The 15,104-nt window shown below is 45.1% G+C and overlaps 3 protein-coding genes across 3 annotated transcripts; 2 read left to right on the top strand and 1 right to left on the bottom strand. All coding sequences in view use genetic code 12, as the record gives it.

Moving 5' to 3' along the window:
• Positions 1–2,617: 2,617 nt before the first annotated feature.
• On the top strand, positions 2,618–4,174 carry CJI96_0002123 (uncharacterized protein; the record flags this gene model as incomplete). Its single annotated transcript, XM_029035639.2, has 1 exon — positions 2,618–4,174. One exon carries the CDS (start codon positions 2,618–2,620, stop codon positions 4,172–4,174), a length of 1,557 nt encoding a protein of 518 aa, XP_028890881.2.
• Positions 4,175–4,530: 356 nt separating this feature from the next.
• Positions 4,531–12,690, bottom strand: GCN1 (Gcn1p; the record flags this gene model as incomplete). The annotated part of the gene is made up of 1 exon (XM_029035638.2): positions 4,531–12,690. One exon carries the CDS (start codon positions 12,688–12,690, stop codon positions 4,531–4,533), a length of 8,160 nt encoding a protein of 2,719 aa, XP_028890880.2.
• A 1,455-nt stretch (positions 12,691–14,145) lies between these two features.
• Positions 14,146–14,850, top strand: CJI96_0002121 (uncharacterized protein; the record flags this gene model as incomplete). Its single annotated transcript, XM_029035637.2, has 1 exon — positions 14,146–14,850. The coding sequence occupies one exon, from the start codon at positions 14,146–14,148 to the stop codon at positions 14,848–14,850; it is 705 nt and encodes a 234-aa protein (XP_028890879.1).
• Between the last annotated feature and the right edge of the window lie 254 nt (positions 14,851–15,104).

Here is a 15,104-nt window from a genome sequence, read left to right as displayed (position 1 = left end):
CAAGGTGAAATTAATGCAGATCGGGCAGACGTATCCCTGGATCAGACGCGAGATGAAGGACGCCCCGAAGGAGCTCTAAGGACAGAGTGGGAGGTAATGAGGAAGAGGTCTTTCTGTCTTCGTGATAGCCACTTTAGGCAGAAGAGCCTCAGGGGGTTTGTTGATATCTGGAGTATGCATTTCGCAGCCATTTTTACGAGCTTTGGAATTCGAGTACCATGAGGAAAGGTACCAATCAAACAGCCGAAACGAAGACGTAAAAGTGAAATGAATTTTTTTTTTTTTTTTTTTGTATAAGCTGACCCTCATGCTTTTAGCATTCTAAGATCTCATTCCTTAGAGAAAGAATGAATCGTTGAACAGGGTAATTCGCAGTTATTGAAGCAGTCAAGCAGGGTAGTTGGATCAAATACTAGACATTATGATTCGAGCATTGCACAGATAGATTTTCGTTTCTAGTAGACCTCAATTGAGTTTTCTTCATTTTCTGTTACAAAGTGGGCCTTGTATACTCTGTTCTGCATTCTTGTTGCACTTGAAGCCCTCCAAAAGACATAATCAAGCAGCCCACCCAAGCAGCTCAAACTCTGGACTCCTCCACCCATTGATATGTAGAAGCTGTACTCTGAGCTCACCAATTGAGCATTCTTTACTCGATTCCTTCTTTTTGGGCCCTTCTTTCTCATTACTCTCGTTCTACCAAGTGACTCAACAATCAGCAACGTCTACAAAACAATTACATTTGAATGATTATCTTGAAAGGACAATTGGAAGCCAAATGCTACCTATGCAGAGCCTAGCAGAGGCACATACCTCAAAACTTGCTCACTTCTTGCTCTACTGCCTCCACAGATTCAGACACTTGTGGAAGACTACTTGTGACAAATCAGTTCTGCTAGACATGGACAATCCAGTTCTGGCAGGCACCGGGCCATGTGAAAACCCATCCATTGGACCACCTACTCAAGATTGTGAATGTGATTTTCGCAGCCAGAATACCCGTATGTATACTTTTCGCAACCAAACAGACACCACCTCCACGGGCGGAAGGCAAGCAAGAGGGGATCACAAGGGAACGATTACCGGGGATAAAAGGCTTGGGCTCAACCACGCTGAAGAATTGCTATAAAGAATTGCTCCTCAGTGCGCCACACAAGCAGATAGCCGATAAGAAGATAACGGCACGAGTTTCCCCACCCTTGTGGCCGAGGAACAAGGCCCCGGCCCCTACTCATGAAGAAGGAATCGAAGGAAGAAGGAATATACAATAAGCTCACTCAATGCACTAAGATTCGATTGCAGCCAAATTTATATTTACAGCCAGATAACGAGAGTGTTACATGTTACAGCAGCAATTAGTCATTTAGCTCGGTTCATTCCTCTTGTGGGCGCCATTTTGCAACCGTTAGCTTGCTCAGGCTGAGCGGTTGCTCCCTCACACCACCCTCGAGGGGACCGCTATTCAGGCAATTATTCGCCCTCCTCCAAACACCACAAAGCACCACAAAAAGCAGACGAGATACGAAAAGGGCAAGTGAGTGGAACACGTCTTGAGCCACGTAGTACCGTAGGAAAAACATAAGTACACTTGTCGTAGCAAAAAGTGATTATCGATACGAGAAGCGGATTCAAGCAACAAAGTTTGCTGCTGCCTTGGCCGATTCGCAGCCAGGGCCAAAGCCGTTTTTTTTTCTTGTTTTTTTTCCAGGGCCACATATGTGATTTTTTCCTGGCATTTGCAATTTTTCTGGCCCACTTCTGCCCGTTTGCCGTGCTCGCAGCGGCGTTCTCTCGCATGGGCCCAAGGCAATTGGCGGAAAAACTCTACGCAGCGCAGAAGCAGAGGCAGAGGCAGAAGCAGAGACACTGACAACTGAAAAAAGACAACGTCCAGTCGCTGAAGCAAAAATGGATTTTAAAGAAATTCAGATTAATTGATCTGAATATGGATTTTTTTTGAAATTGATGGACTGGTGGGAGGTCCCTTCTGCGGTGTGGGTGAGGTGAGGCCGAAAAAAGTGGATGCAAATGTAGACGGTGGATGCAACCAAGATGCTGCCCAGGAACAGAAAGGATAAATCGACGGAGCCGATGAATCCGATCTAGGACGTAGAAAAAATTCTGAGAATTTAGCTTTTAAAGCTTTACTGTTTACTTTTTCTTTTCATTTTATTTTTATTCTTTTTTTTTCCCACTCGTCCACATCTGTGCTCTCTATCACTTTCCGCCCTCATCGTCTGTTCCTCATCTTTTTTCTCTCAGTGGCCCCAGGTGCGGGGGAAACCGGCACCGCCCCAGATTGCCCAAACCCAGGCCCAGAGCAGAGGCCCTGACAAAAACCCACCTCAAAGCAAAAAAAACTTGGATCCCCATACTTCGAGTTGCAATTTCCCCAACTACAAATTTCTCCAATCTCCAACAGATTCGTGTCGGCAGTGTTCTCCGCTTTCCCCCACGTAGCGCCTCAAAAATCCATTTCGGGCCTCCTCTAGCCATTATTACCCCATACTTTTCCCATCTTCGCACCGACTTTTTCCCATCACCTAACACAAGCTACCCATTGAAGCTTGAGCTCCAGCTACACCAGCTAATCCCTATCTTATTTCCAACTTGCTCCATGATGTCCGTGAAGCCAGAGAAGAAAAAGGACCCGACGTCAAGGCCCTACCGGTGTCCCATGTGCGATAAAGCCTTCCACAGACTAGAGCACCAGACGAGACACATTCGAACCCACACCGGGGAGAAACCTCACCTGTGCTCGTTTCCAGGCTGCAACAAGCGGTTTTCGAGGTCTGATGAGTTGACAAGACACTCGAGAATCCACACAAACCCAAACCTGCGGAGAAATAAGAATTTGTCCAAGAGCTCGGGCGCAACCCCCGCTGGTGCTAATTCTGCTACTTCTGCCACGTCTGTTGCTGGTGGCTCCGTCGGGTCGTTTGGTGCCAGTGCCAAAACAAGCACTGTCTCGGGCCCTGGAACCGCTGGGTCACCGCCTTCCCCGGCCCTGCCTTCCCTTAACAGATCCACACTTCCGTCATCCTCCTCAGTATCTACAAACGGCCATGCAAAGGCCTCCCCACAGCTAGCAGCACACCAGCGTGCTCCTGGATCCTCAATAGCATCGCTCATGAACGACAGCGATTCCCAGGAGAAACCCGTGCTAGCGCCGGCGTTAAACTCCGAGTCTTCCTCCTCCTCAGCGAACTCTCTCAGAGGTGGTTATATCACTAAGACAGCAGATAGCCTGCCTCAAATCCCTCCTGCTGCGCCAGAAATCAAAAAGGAGCAGACTGAGATCAAGAACTCCCCAAGAGTACGGCCAAGACCCAAACAGCTGCGCTCGACAATGAGCATTGATCTTTTGGCGCTGGCGGCCACGGAAGAGCTCAGGTCCTTGGAGAAGTTCTCCCACCCTCCTTCTGTCACTGGCGAAGTGCCGGCAAACTCTCGCTCTCTCCCGTCGCTAACAGACTACTTCAACTCTGGCAAAATACATAAGTTTGCCGGTCTCGACGCCTCCATGTCTTCAAATAGCTTGCAGTACTTATCTAGCGTGGCTCTCAACACCTCAAACGCAAATAATTCTAGCAGCTACACCACGCTTTCCAAAGCACACAAGTCCCACCTCAATACTCTTCTGGCGTTGCAGAAAATGACCCCGCTTAACAAGAATCATGTTCATCAACCCACCCCGTCGAGAAACCACATAATGGAAGATTCAGACTTGGACTATGTCCAGTCCAGATTGAAAAAGAACAGAGCTAGCTCGCCCCAAAGCAACTTCACGTTGCCGAACTCTCCGGTTCTTGGCCTCTCGACTGCAACAACACCTATTCTTTCAGCAAATAACTCTTCTACAAATTTGTCAGGCTTCTTCATGACCCCGGCTCAAGCCACTCACAGTAATGTGTCGAACAATTCGACTTCGTCGATGCTTGATAGGCAAACTTCGAATCCGGTGGCCATCCGTCAAATGAATACCACTCCTCCCTCTTCCACAGCGTCGGCTTCTGGAGAATCTGGGGAGTCGCCGATGAACGTGGATCAGACATCTACCAATCTTCCACCATTGCGAAGCCTCAATCTTGATTTACCTTCCAATTTGGCCATGAATGAGACAAAGCCTTTAAGGTCAACGTTTCATCAATTCTCGTCAGGCTCAGATAACTAGATGAGCTACCGACAACTTTACTACACGAAATTTTCCTTTTGTTTTTCTTTGATGATACATTGTTCACATCAATATTGGTTGCATTATAGATTTTATGATATGGGTTCCACTCGGCTCTTCGGTTGTAAATTAGTGTACCATAATAGCCCGAACGCCACAGGATGACTTAATAATAATAATAAAAAAAAAAAAAAAGAAAAGCAAATTCTATGGATTATGTAAATGGAGGTTTCTTCAAAATGTAACGTTTATCAGTAATTTATATACAATTTAACTGGTGTATGGCATTTGCGCTTATCGCTTACTTATCAAATGCGCTTCGACCATATTGTAAGTCGTACTCGCTTCGAGTTTCTTTAGGTGCCTCCAACTGCCCAAATCTCGTTTTCGTCCTCGATACGATCACTAAACAAGGCCTCGTCATCTCCTCCATCTTGTAACCTTTCTCTCTCGACGTTGGCCAACCTAGAAGCCACTCTCTTCGTGTAGTCACCAATAGATCTTGGCTGGATAGTAACTCCAGTAATTGTAGTTATTGGCTTCTTAGACGCCTCATCAAACCAGGCAGTGAACTCTTTCATGTCCTTGTCCTCGATCAAGTTAAACACCGCCAAGTATGCCTTTTCTGCTGCCAACCTGATAGGAATAATACCATCTCTCAAACAGGAGAACACAGCAGGGCTGATTTCGTTCAAATGGGGTGTGACAATTACGTCATGCTTGAGACGGCCCACGGTACGAAGAACCACCAATGAAAGTCTTCTTGTGTCTGGGGAGTTCGATTCTGGCTTGAGCGCACACTTGCACAACTGCGATACAATTTTGCTGCTCAAAGCCTCTGGAAGTTGCCATGGAGAAGTGGCTTTGTCAGACCCTGCTTGTTTTGGCGAGGCCGTTTCACCATGGAGAAGCAAAACCTTCCCAAGAGCAATCACTGCGTTGTCGCTGATATAGGGAATTGAGTTATTCGAACACTCAACGATGAAGTGGACAATCTCATCCAACATTCCGGTGTCGAAAATATGTTTTGGAGCATCCCTCAAGAACGAGTTGATCGACAAGATAGCAAACTTCATATCCTCGCTATGTTGACGCTTGTTCAAGATCTTGGTCAGCAAAATGTTGGCGGCTTCTTCAGTGGATAAGATCTGAGAGAGCGATCCGAGAAGACGGGCATAGGCAACGGCAGATTTCTCGCTGACAGTGTTGATTTCTTCCTCGACCAATGCCATTACAGAAGATTTGGAGGACTCGCTCATATTATTGCCTCCCTTGACCACAACTTGGAGCAATGCGTTCAACATGGCCGTCTTGATTCCTTGGTCTTCGGCATTCTTTGTACCTTGAACCAATTCTGTGACCAATGGGTCGACACGAGGTTGGAATTCGATCAAGACACCCAAAGCATTGACTGCGCCATGTCTCAACTTGTCATTGGAAACGTCGCTCAACGACCTGACGAAAGTCCTTTGAAGCTGAGGAATGAAGGGCCTCAAGAATTGAGGGATCTTCAACAACAAGTTAGTCAAAGCAGTCAAGATGGCTGATTTGACATCAGATGAAACTCTTTCACCAATGACACGAATCAAAGGACCCGTGATGGTCGTGGCGAACGGTCTCAAATTGGCTGCTGGAGTTCTCAGGATAATCTCAGCAATAGACGAGGCAGACAACTCTCTTTGCTCAGCATTACCGTACATCAAGCCATGAGAAAAAATTGGCAAGACACAGCTGGGGCCCTTGGGCAAAGCAAAACCAGCCAATTCTTCGCCTCTCACACCAGCAATGGACAACGATTGATGAGCTGGTTTGACCAATTTCTCGAGCATTGTCTTATCTTGAGCTTTCACTAATGAGCTCAAAGCTTCGAAAGTTCCCTTGACAACATCTGCGTCCTTATCACCTAAAGCCAAAATGAACTGCATGACCATATCAGGAACATAGATGGAGTAGTCGAGATTGGTTTTGGCGAAGAATGGACCAAGACGCTCACTGACAGCCGCTCTCTTGTCAGCGTCCTGGTGTTTCACTAGCGACATCAATTGTTGCATGATAGGATGGACACCCTCATCATCTTCAATAGACAACAAGATGTTATCAAAGGCCTCTTCAACCTCCCTCTGTTCCTCTGGAGTGCCGGTGTTTTTAGTATCGATGACTGCTTGCAACAAGGTGTTAACGATAGAGCCCAAACGAGAGTACAAGGCATGCCCAGCAACTGAAGCGAGAGAAGACAAAGACTTGGCCTTAGAAGCATCGAATGGAGGGCTCAACAAGGTTGGAATCAAAATTGGGAAAATGACATCTGCCTTGGTAGCCATAATGTCTTGCAATGCCAAGAGGGCATTTTCCGAATTGTCGCTTGACTCTAAGAGGTTCAACAAGTTTGGCAAGATTTCGTCGATAACAACCTTGCCCAAATGATTTTGAAGAGATTCGAAGGCCTGAGCTGCAGCCTTTCTGACCTCGGCCGAGCTGTCCACTAAAGATTCACGGACAATTCTGATAAACACGTCTTGATGCGTTTGCAAGGCATCCTCTGAAGAAGAGTTGATCAACTCGGAGAGAGCAATACAAATACCCTGCTTGGCATCAGAGTCACCAGAGACGAGAGCTTCCTCTAAGCTTGGCAACAATTGGTTCAATGCGTTAGCACCAACTCTGCGAACAACCTCACCGAGTGTAGTTGCAGCAATCTGTCTATGTGTCTCGTCGCTGGAAGCACATCTCTTGACAATAAGCATAGTCAAGCTTGGGATGATTTCCTTGATGGTACGAGGAGTGTTGGCAACCAAAGCCTTCCATGTGTCGATAGCGGCAGCACGAACAACACTAGTAGCATCAGAACGACAAATGAACAATGCCGCCAACATTCTGTCACGACGCTCCTGTCCCAAAACTTCAACAAGGTTACGGTTGACAGAGCTCTGCTCTTCAGTAAGCTCGTTCTTGCCGGAAATACCAGTGACCTGGAATAACAAGTCGGCAGTGAGCTCGAGGGAAGAAAGACGAATTCTGTATGAAGAATCAGTCAATCCAAGCTCCAATTCAGGAAGCAACAAGTCAATAGCCTTGTTAGCGTAGTTCTTGACAATCAATCTACCTGCCTTCAAAGCAGTCTCACGGATTTCTTCATCGGTATCGGCCAATCCTGATAAGATTGGAGGAATAATGCTGCTTAAATAAGGAGCAAACTGGGAACCGAAACACACTGGAAGGAACAACAACAATGGCAAGAATCCAGCACGGATATGAGTGTATGGTGAAGATGCCTGCTTCAAAATGTCGGGTAGCATTTCGTCCAATTTGGAAAGACCAAGACCACAGATAACCTCTGCAAGAGCTTGGGCAGACCCCAATCTGTCACCAGCCTTGGATTGATCCTTCAAGGTGTCAACGAGACGAGGAATCAAGTCTGGGAACTGTTTCTCACCCAATTTCTCAACCAAAGATCCCAAAGCTCTTGCACCTGTCGATCTTGTAGCTGGGACTGGATCAACCATAGCGATCTCCAACTCAGCTACCAAGCTGTTCAAGTAAGGAAGGAGATCTTTACTGTCGACCAAAATTGCCATATTACCAACAATTTGACAAGATTTCTTCTTGGTAGAGGCTGATCTGTCCTTCATACCTCTGTGGATGACGTGGATGATAAGAGCAAGTGAAGGACCGTCGATGTAGTGAACGAATTGAGTCCTTATCAACTTGTCCAATGCAATGTCAGTGTACTTCGTAGGGTCGCCAATAGCATTGATCAAATCAGGAACGATGGCTTGTATCTCAGGATTTCTGATGACTTCACCGAAACGCTTCAACGCTTGCTCGGCGGCCCTCCTGACTTCCTTGTGGGAATCGTTCAACACGGCCACGATTTCTGGCACAATTGTCGACAAAGACGCAGACAACTGAGTTGGGTCAAGGTAGGCCATGGAACCAAGAAGCTCAACAGAACCCTTCTTTGTTCTCCAGGCAATATCATCCATATGGTTGATCGTGAGAGGGATCATCTTCTTGACACCATAACTTGTACTGTTCTTCATGATTTGTCTAGCAGTCATGTCAGCAGCTTCACGGACTGCGGAGCTCGAGTCACCCAAAGATTTCAAAAGGAAGGGAAGTGCCTCAATAACGTAAGGTTCGAACTTGGCACCCAAGCTCTGCGACAAGCAATCCAATGTGAACGCAACTCCTTCCTTGATACGGTCGCTGCGCTTGTCCTCAGCAGCAGACATGATGTTTCTCATGACATCGTTGCTGAACAAGGATCTGATGCCAGCACCCTTCACCAAACCAGCGATACCGTACGCAGCACCTTGTCTGACTGCAAGACTCTGTCCCTTCCACAACTTGTCAAAGAGAGCATCAAGATGATCTTGCAACTTAGGCTCAATAGACTTTACCAAAGGAGCAATACATTCGGATACAGCATACTGGACATCTTCGGAAGGTGTGTCCAAGGTCGCAAGTAGTCTGTCGACGATGATACGCAAACGGTCGTCGTTAGCATCCAAGAAACGTCCTAAGGTACCATATAAGATGATTACACGCTCCTTGATACGATCTTGCTTTTTCAAGCCTTGGTCCTTTTGCCCAAGACACTTCTCAAAGATCGGAATCAATACTTCGACATGTGTACGACCGTGCTGCTCCAAAATTGCGATACCAGCTTCAAAAAGCTCTTGGCCAACAGAGTCCTCCTTGTCTCCCAAGGTCTCTCTCTCGACAAGGAAATAGAATACATCCTCCACAGATTTTTTGGATTCAAACAAAGGAGCGATCTGCTTCAACGCCAAAGCAACAGTCGATCTATCTTCCCAAGCATCTTTCTGACTTGCATGATTCGTTATTGGAAGACCGAATTTGTCGAGTGGTGGGGGTGGCGGATTCTCCATCTCATAAAATAAGATGATTAGCTTCTCCAACGTATCATTGAAGATCTCTCCATTTTTTTCTTTAAGGAATTTCACCGCAGACGCAAGGGCTTTGGCAACTGTTAAACGTAAACCAGCATCTTCGTGACCAAAATACTTGAAGAGTCTATGAGGTGCATCTTCGACAAGCTCGAGCTTACTGTCTTCCCAAATAGTTGCCGCAAGATCGGCAACATTAGCATCATTGTCATGAGTAGCTATCCAAAGTTCGTTAGAGTACGTCAAATCCTCACTGAGATCAAACTCAGAGTCAATGCCCTGCAAAATAGCCGTCTTGACGAACACATCAGGTGTAATGAGGTTGGAGAGTAATAAGTCAATGTCCAGTTCCGTTAATGAAACCGCGATGTGCTGGCATACGGTCAAGAAACACTCCTTGGCAAGTTTGGCCTTTGTTGGAATCTTCATCAATGCAAGCAATGACTTCAAGATCATGTCACGAGAAATGGTCTCATCAGAGAAAGATGAAGCCAACGAGGAAATAATATCGATGGTTAAGAGAAGCTGCTCCTCTTGTGGGTCCTCTTCCTCGAATTCAGATGTGACAATACGCTTCTTTGAGTTCTTTAAAGCTATACCACGGCCCTGAATAAGAATTTGTGTGAGCATAGGCAAGATGTAGATGAACGAAAGCGTGTCGAACCAATCGTCAACCAAAATCTTGATTCTAAACAAGACCTTGCCCAAAAGTTCAATCAAAGGTAACTCCAAATATCTCTCTGGTATTCCGTTAGCCTCGTGAACTCTCAAAACAGCCACACCGGTCATTTCTTTCAAGGGACCGAGCCTGTAGTTGATCACCTTCGATGTTTCGATGAACACACTGGTGGCAAACTCGCCAAAGATATCAACTGATAACGGATGTTTAATTACCGATAGCATACCATTCACGGCGTTCAAGAACCAGCGGGTTCCGCCATAGTTGAAGACGTCTGGGCGAGCAATACTAGTGAGTGCTTGCACAATGTGGAATCCTCGTAACAATGTCCGGATTTTTGAATCAAGCTCCTTACGGATTCTCAGCTCCTCCGACAACTGGTTATTGACTAGCTGCTGCTCTTCTTTGGTAAGTTTTTTGACACCTTTTTTCTGGGCAAGTTCTTTCTTCAAATTTTCTTCCCACTTTCTCGTTTCGTAATCCTTGCTATTCTTGTCTTCGTTCTTGACCTTCTTGTCGCTCAACACATCGACAACAAGGTCACCTTCGTTAGCTTTCCAAATCTTGACGGTGGTAGCATCATATTCATCAAGAACAGAAATATCGAAGTCAGTCTCGAGGATGTCAGCAATTTTTGGCATAGCAACCTCAGGGCTGACGAATCCAATAGTGACGAAAGCCTTCTTTGCTGCCTTAAAAATATCTCCATTGATGTCAGATGTAGCAAGAACATTGAGGACTTTATCCAAAATTTCATCAGCGTGAGAAGCTACAACACGCCCCGGATCAAGCGAAGATCTCAATGCAACGCCGATCCACTCCTCCTTAACAGGAATTTTCGGATGGTGAGCGGGCACAATTATATCAATGAGATTCTTCTCGGCCAAGTCTGGGTCAAGCTGTTGAACGACAACATTGAGCACCTGTGCAAGGTGCTTAAAGTCAAGGTTGAGGTCAGCAATATCTTGAGAATCTCCCTCGGCTAGATACAATACCTTGTGAATTGCTGGAAGTATAGACTCACTGGTTTTGACACCTTCTCTGTTCATAAGAGTTCGAAGGCTGTCTAGGGCCTCCATGCGAACATCAAATGGAACATTCCGAGAGATAGTGAAGTAAAGAAGAGAAGTGCCGAACTTTTGGGAGTGCTCTTTGAGATAGTCAAAGCATGCGATGAGAGCACGAAGGCACCATTTCTGCTCGCTTTCCTTGAGTTTGGCAAGCACTTTTGGGCTCAAAAGAATGGAAAAGCTCTCACTTGAATCATTGAGAGGCTTTCTGAAAAGCATTTCAGAGTCAACTTCAGTTTTTTGGACAAACTTATGACTAATTGCGATAGCAACATATGCACAGGCAATACCCTTGTTCGACACTGTCAAAAGAGGCGACAGAATAGCTTCTTCCAAGGACTTCGTCAACTCTGGAAGGATCAGCTTGAATAGTGACACAACATCGTCATTCTCCTCTTGGCTTCTGTAGAGAGCATTGCCCAACTGAGTTGCCCATATGCTCCTGAGATTCAACTTGGCATTAGAAAGTCCCGCTTTGATTTGAGTCTCCACCTTCGTCACTTCGTCAGATGGTAATCCATAACCGTAACGCAAGCCGGACACAAATTGGCTGATCAAAGTACCTGTCAATGCGTGTAATATACCTTCGTTCAGCTCTTTTGCAGCCAACGGAAGTAGGGAGGAAAACATCTTTGAGAATCCAGAGACATCATGTACATTAATAACATTCAATGATTTGGCGAGAAGAATTTTTGCATCAGGGTTGGTCGTGCCCTTAAAAGCTTTCACGATCTCGTCCATGACCTTAGCGGCATCAGCAGAGGAGATTTTGGGCAAAGCGTTTTTGAAAATGAGGGTTAAAGATTCAGCAGCTTTGTCTCTGACATGTTCCTTCGTTGACTTCACGCCACTGATTATATGTGATAGAATCTTCGAAGTTGCAAAACCATCGCTGAGGTCTATGGTATCACTTTTATTCGCAAAGATTGGGCACATAAGGTGACAGAAACCGATCTCTGAGGATCTCAATATTGCTTTTTCTAGATTAGGAAGAATCTTCTTGACGAATTCATCACGAGTTGAAATTTCGTCAAGGTACCATTTCGTGAAGTAGGATATAGCAAACGCACTTGGGCCAGTCTTGGCCAAGACAACTTTCTCAGCAAAAAAATTGGTAATGCTGGAGCTCAGCTCAGACTCCTTCAAGTGAGCTATGTATGCTGGATGCGAAGATTGAAGATCGTGTAATGCCTCTGCCAATACAGCCAAAAATAAGGTAGCAGCAGAAGGTGAGATGGTCGAGTCAGATATCGTGTTTTTGACAAATTGATCAACCGCGTCAGGAGAATTCCTAGTAAAGATCTGGATCAATGTGTTCTTTGTTTGAGCCAAGCTCGCTTCTAACACTCTCTTCTTGTGCGTGCTCTTCAGCTTCCCGCCTTCAAGGCTAGCTTCCACGCAATTTTCAAGAAGAATAGCAAGATTCGTCAATGCCTTTGAAAGTTCAGCGCTTTGCCTCTGACCTTCAACAACTACAAGCATACAAGACCACGTCAATAGTGATACAAGACCCGTGAGGGCCAAGTTTGCCAGCTTCAACGCAATGGCGTTGATGTATTTGATAGCAGCCTTAGCGTAGTCTTCGTCTAGTTGAGCAAGATTTTCAAGAACCAATGCTGCCTCTGTTCTGGAAGCAGCATCCTGATAGTAATTGTAGCTTTTCAATACAAGCATGGTCAAGGTTTGCACCAAAGGTTTGTCTTGAACGAGAGATAAATCGTCTTTTGACGTCAAATACCGGTTGATGAGTTTCAAAGCCGGCACCCTCCTGCTCGTAAGCGAGTCAGAGAGGATTGACGAGGCATTCTCTCGAAGATCGTCGATAGTCAATGCGTTTTGTGCCTCTGAAGGGGCCATCTTGAAGGTATACGGCAAAAGAGCTCTAACTAGTAGGAGTGAAAAATTGTCTATGAGAAATGTGAGGGTACCAATTGGTCAAGTGATGCACACTCAGTAGGGTATAGAGAAGAGGTGTGAGTGAACGAAGAATACGGGAAGGATGACTGATAGTAATAAATCCAACAGATCTATTTTTTTTGCCCTTCTTCCAAGTTATGCTGTTAAGTTCGGTAGTGTTACCCGGCCAACGATGAGGTATATGAATGCGAAAACACCCACAAAAAATTGATCTTTTCTCTTTTCTTCTTCATCAACTATAACAGTCGATGAAGAAAGGCTACAGTTAGTTCATCCGTTGCAGCAAAAGCGGCTTGCCGCTTGACTCACTCTCTGTAGTGGGCGCTGTGGAAACCGTCACGGCCACAATCACCACTCAATAGTGACGTATTGTCAGAGGCTGTCGTTGATACTCATGCTAAGGCTGAACCGTTTTAGCAGTTTTTGACGGTGTAGAGAAAATTCATTAAAAGGTGTCGAGTGAACACCAAATGACCAATTTGTAGAGTAACGGGACAGTCTAAGGCTGTGTACTTGGTCTGTACATTGTCTTAGCTGAAGAACAGGAAGATTAAAGAAATCTACATGTCCTGATTATAGCTTGAACTATCGACTAAAAAGTGTGTGCATCTATTCCTGTCTCTCGCCTGTCTTGTTGCCATCCAAAAAGACTGGATTCTTTAGGTTGGATTGGGAAGCATTTGAGGTATTCGCAGCCATTAAGACAAATTGACCTCGACTACTACCAAAGAAAAACTTATATTTTAAAGTTCACAAAGATAGATACGTTATGAGAGATGAATTGCTACAGGCCCTGCTTACGTTACATGATACAAGCCTCCTGTCGCAGATGAATGCTAAGAACTCCCTTTATTGAAAGTGACAGGTGTTTGGAGGAACGGCTTCAATGCACATCGACTAGTAATTGCTGAAATTTTTTAAACAGTTTTTGAATACCGTTGAACTATGGAGCATTGAATTATGGCTGCAAAAATGTCGTCACTTAATATCTGGTCAAATATCACCCTTCACACGCTCATGAATATACTCGTAAATACTATCATCGATTTGATAGTCACCAGAACAAATCTTTTCTTCTCTTACATTTTTCTATAATTCCACTCGATCTTCGCTGACTAACCACGACATTGTCGCGTGCTCCTAGCATCACGATGAAGAAAGCCTGTCTGATCACAGTGGGATGCTCTTTTACAACTATTGTGAATTGCAAGTTCTCCACACGTTATTCTTCATAGCAAGTTCTTGAAATCGATGATTTCCTTTCTTTCTTTCTCTTCTTTATGTCTTTTGTTGCAAGTATTTCTTGACTCTTTTGCACTTTGGCCTTGTCCTGCACGGTGATAAGCTCATATCAAATGCTCTCCATACTAAGCGCTAAAGATTTAAAACTTACTCATGTTGGTGGAAGAGATCCCTAAATCGAACGACAAGAACAACTCGACAATATATTTCTCGTCGTCAATAAATCTTTCTGCTAGACCTACATACAAGAACTTCGATTCGGCCAATGGTGACGATGCAAACAGAAACTCCAAAAGCAGACCTAAAGTCAATTACAACTTGACAGATCTTCTAAACGCCCAAACACAGGCAAACTACAGCAATGGAACGATTACGAGCGGGAACTTCAAGTCATCGCAGCAACTCCAGCTTGAAAAGCTCATCGTGAAACGTCTAGGGGAGCTAAGCAAGGAAACACCGGTTCCAAACTTCGAGATACCGAAAACTTTCGGCTACACGAGTATACATTCCAAAGGCACGGCTGCTGACAAGAAAAAGGTGAGGTTGGGCAATACTCCTTCGACAAAGAAGATCTTGGCTGCTAGGAGAAACCTCAACTCGTATTTTGAGGAGGAAAAGAACCTTATATCCATCAACACCATTCTTGGGGTGAACTTCCTGTTTGCTGAGCAGAATGACGAGCTTCTACAAGGAGCGTCAGCCAAGAAGCGGAAAGTCGGGGAGAAGGTTTTTAAGCCTAAGACCAAGCTCTGTTGTATCTGTGGAAGTAAGTCGAGCTACTCCAGATGCAGCAATTGTGGGCTATATTCTTGCAGCGTCAGATGTATACGGCTTCATCATGATCTGAGGTGTAATTAAAAGAAGACTACCATTTTGAGTGACACAATGTATATATTAAGGGCAGTTTATAAACCGAAGATTATATGTCAAAGAAAAAAAAAAAAAAAAATTGGGGATCATGATCAAACCTTATAATGAATGAGCGGGGCATGAGCTAAAGTCGTAAATCTTCGTCAGTGTCTGGGAAAGACAAATAAATAAAATGTATCCGAACTTTTAAAGGCTGAGTGGAGGAAAACATACAGCCTCTTCTTAATCTAGGGGGGGGGGGT

This window comes from Candidozyma auris, chromosome 2 (assembly GCF_003013715.1).
Source record: "Candidozyma auris chromosome 2, complete sequence".
Lineage (NCBI taxonomy): Eukaryota > Fungi > Ascomycota > Pichiomycetes > Serinales > Metschnikowiaceae > Candidozyma > Candidozyma auris.
This window is presented reverse-complemented; position numbering and strand designations above follow the sequence as displayed.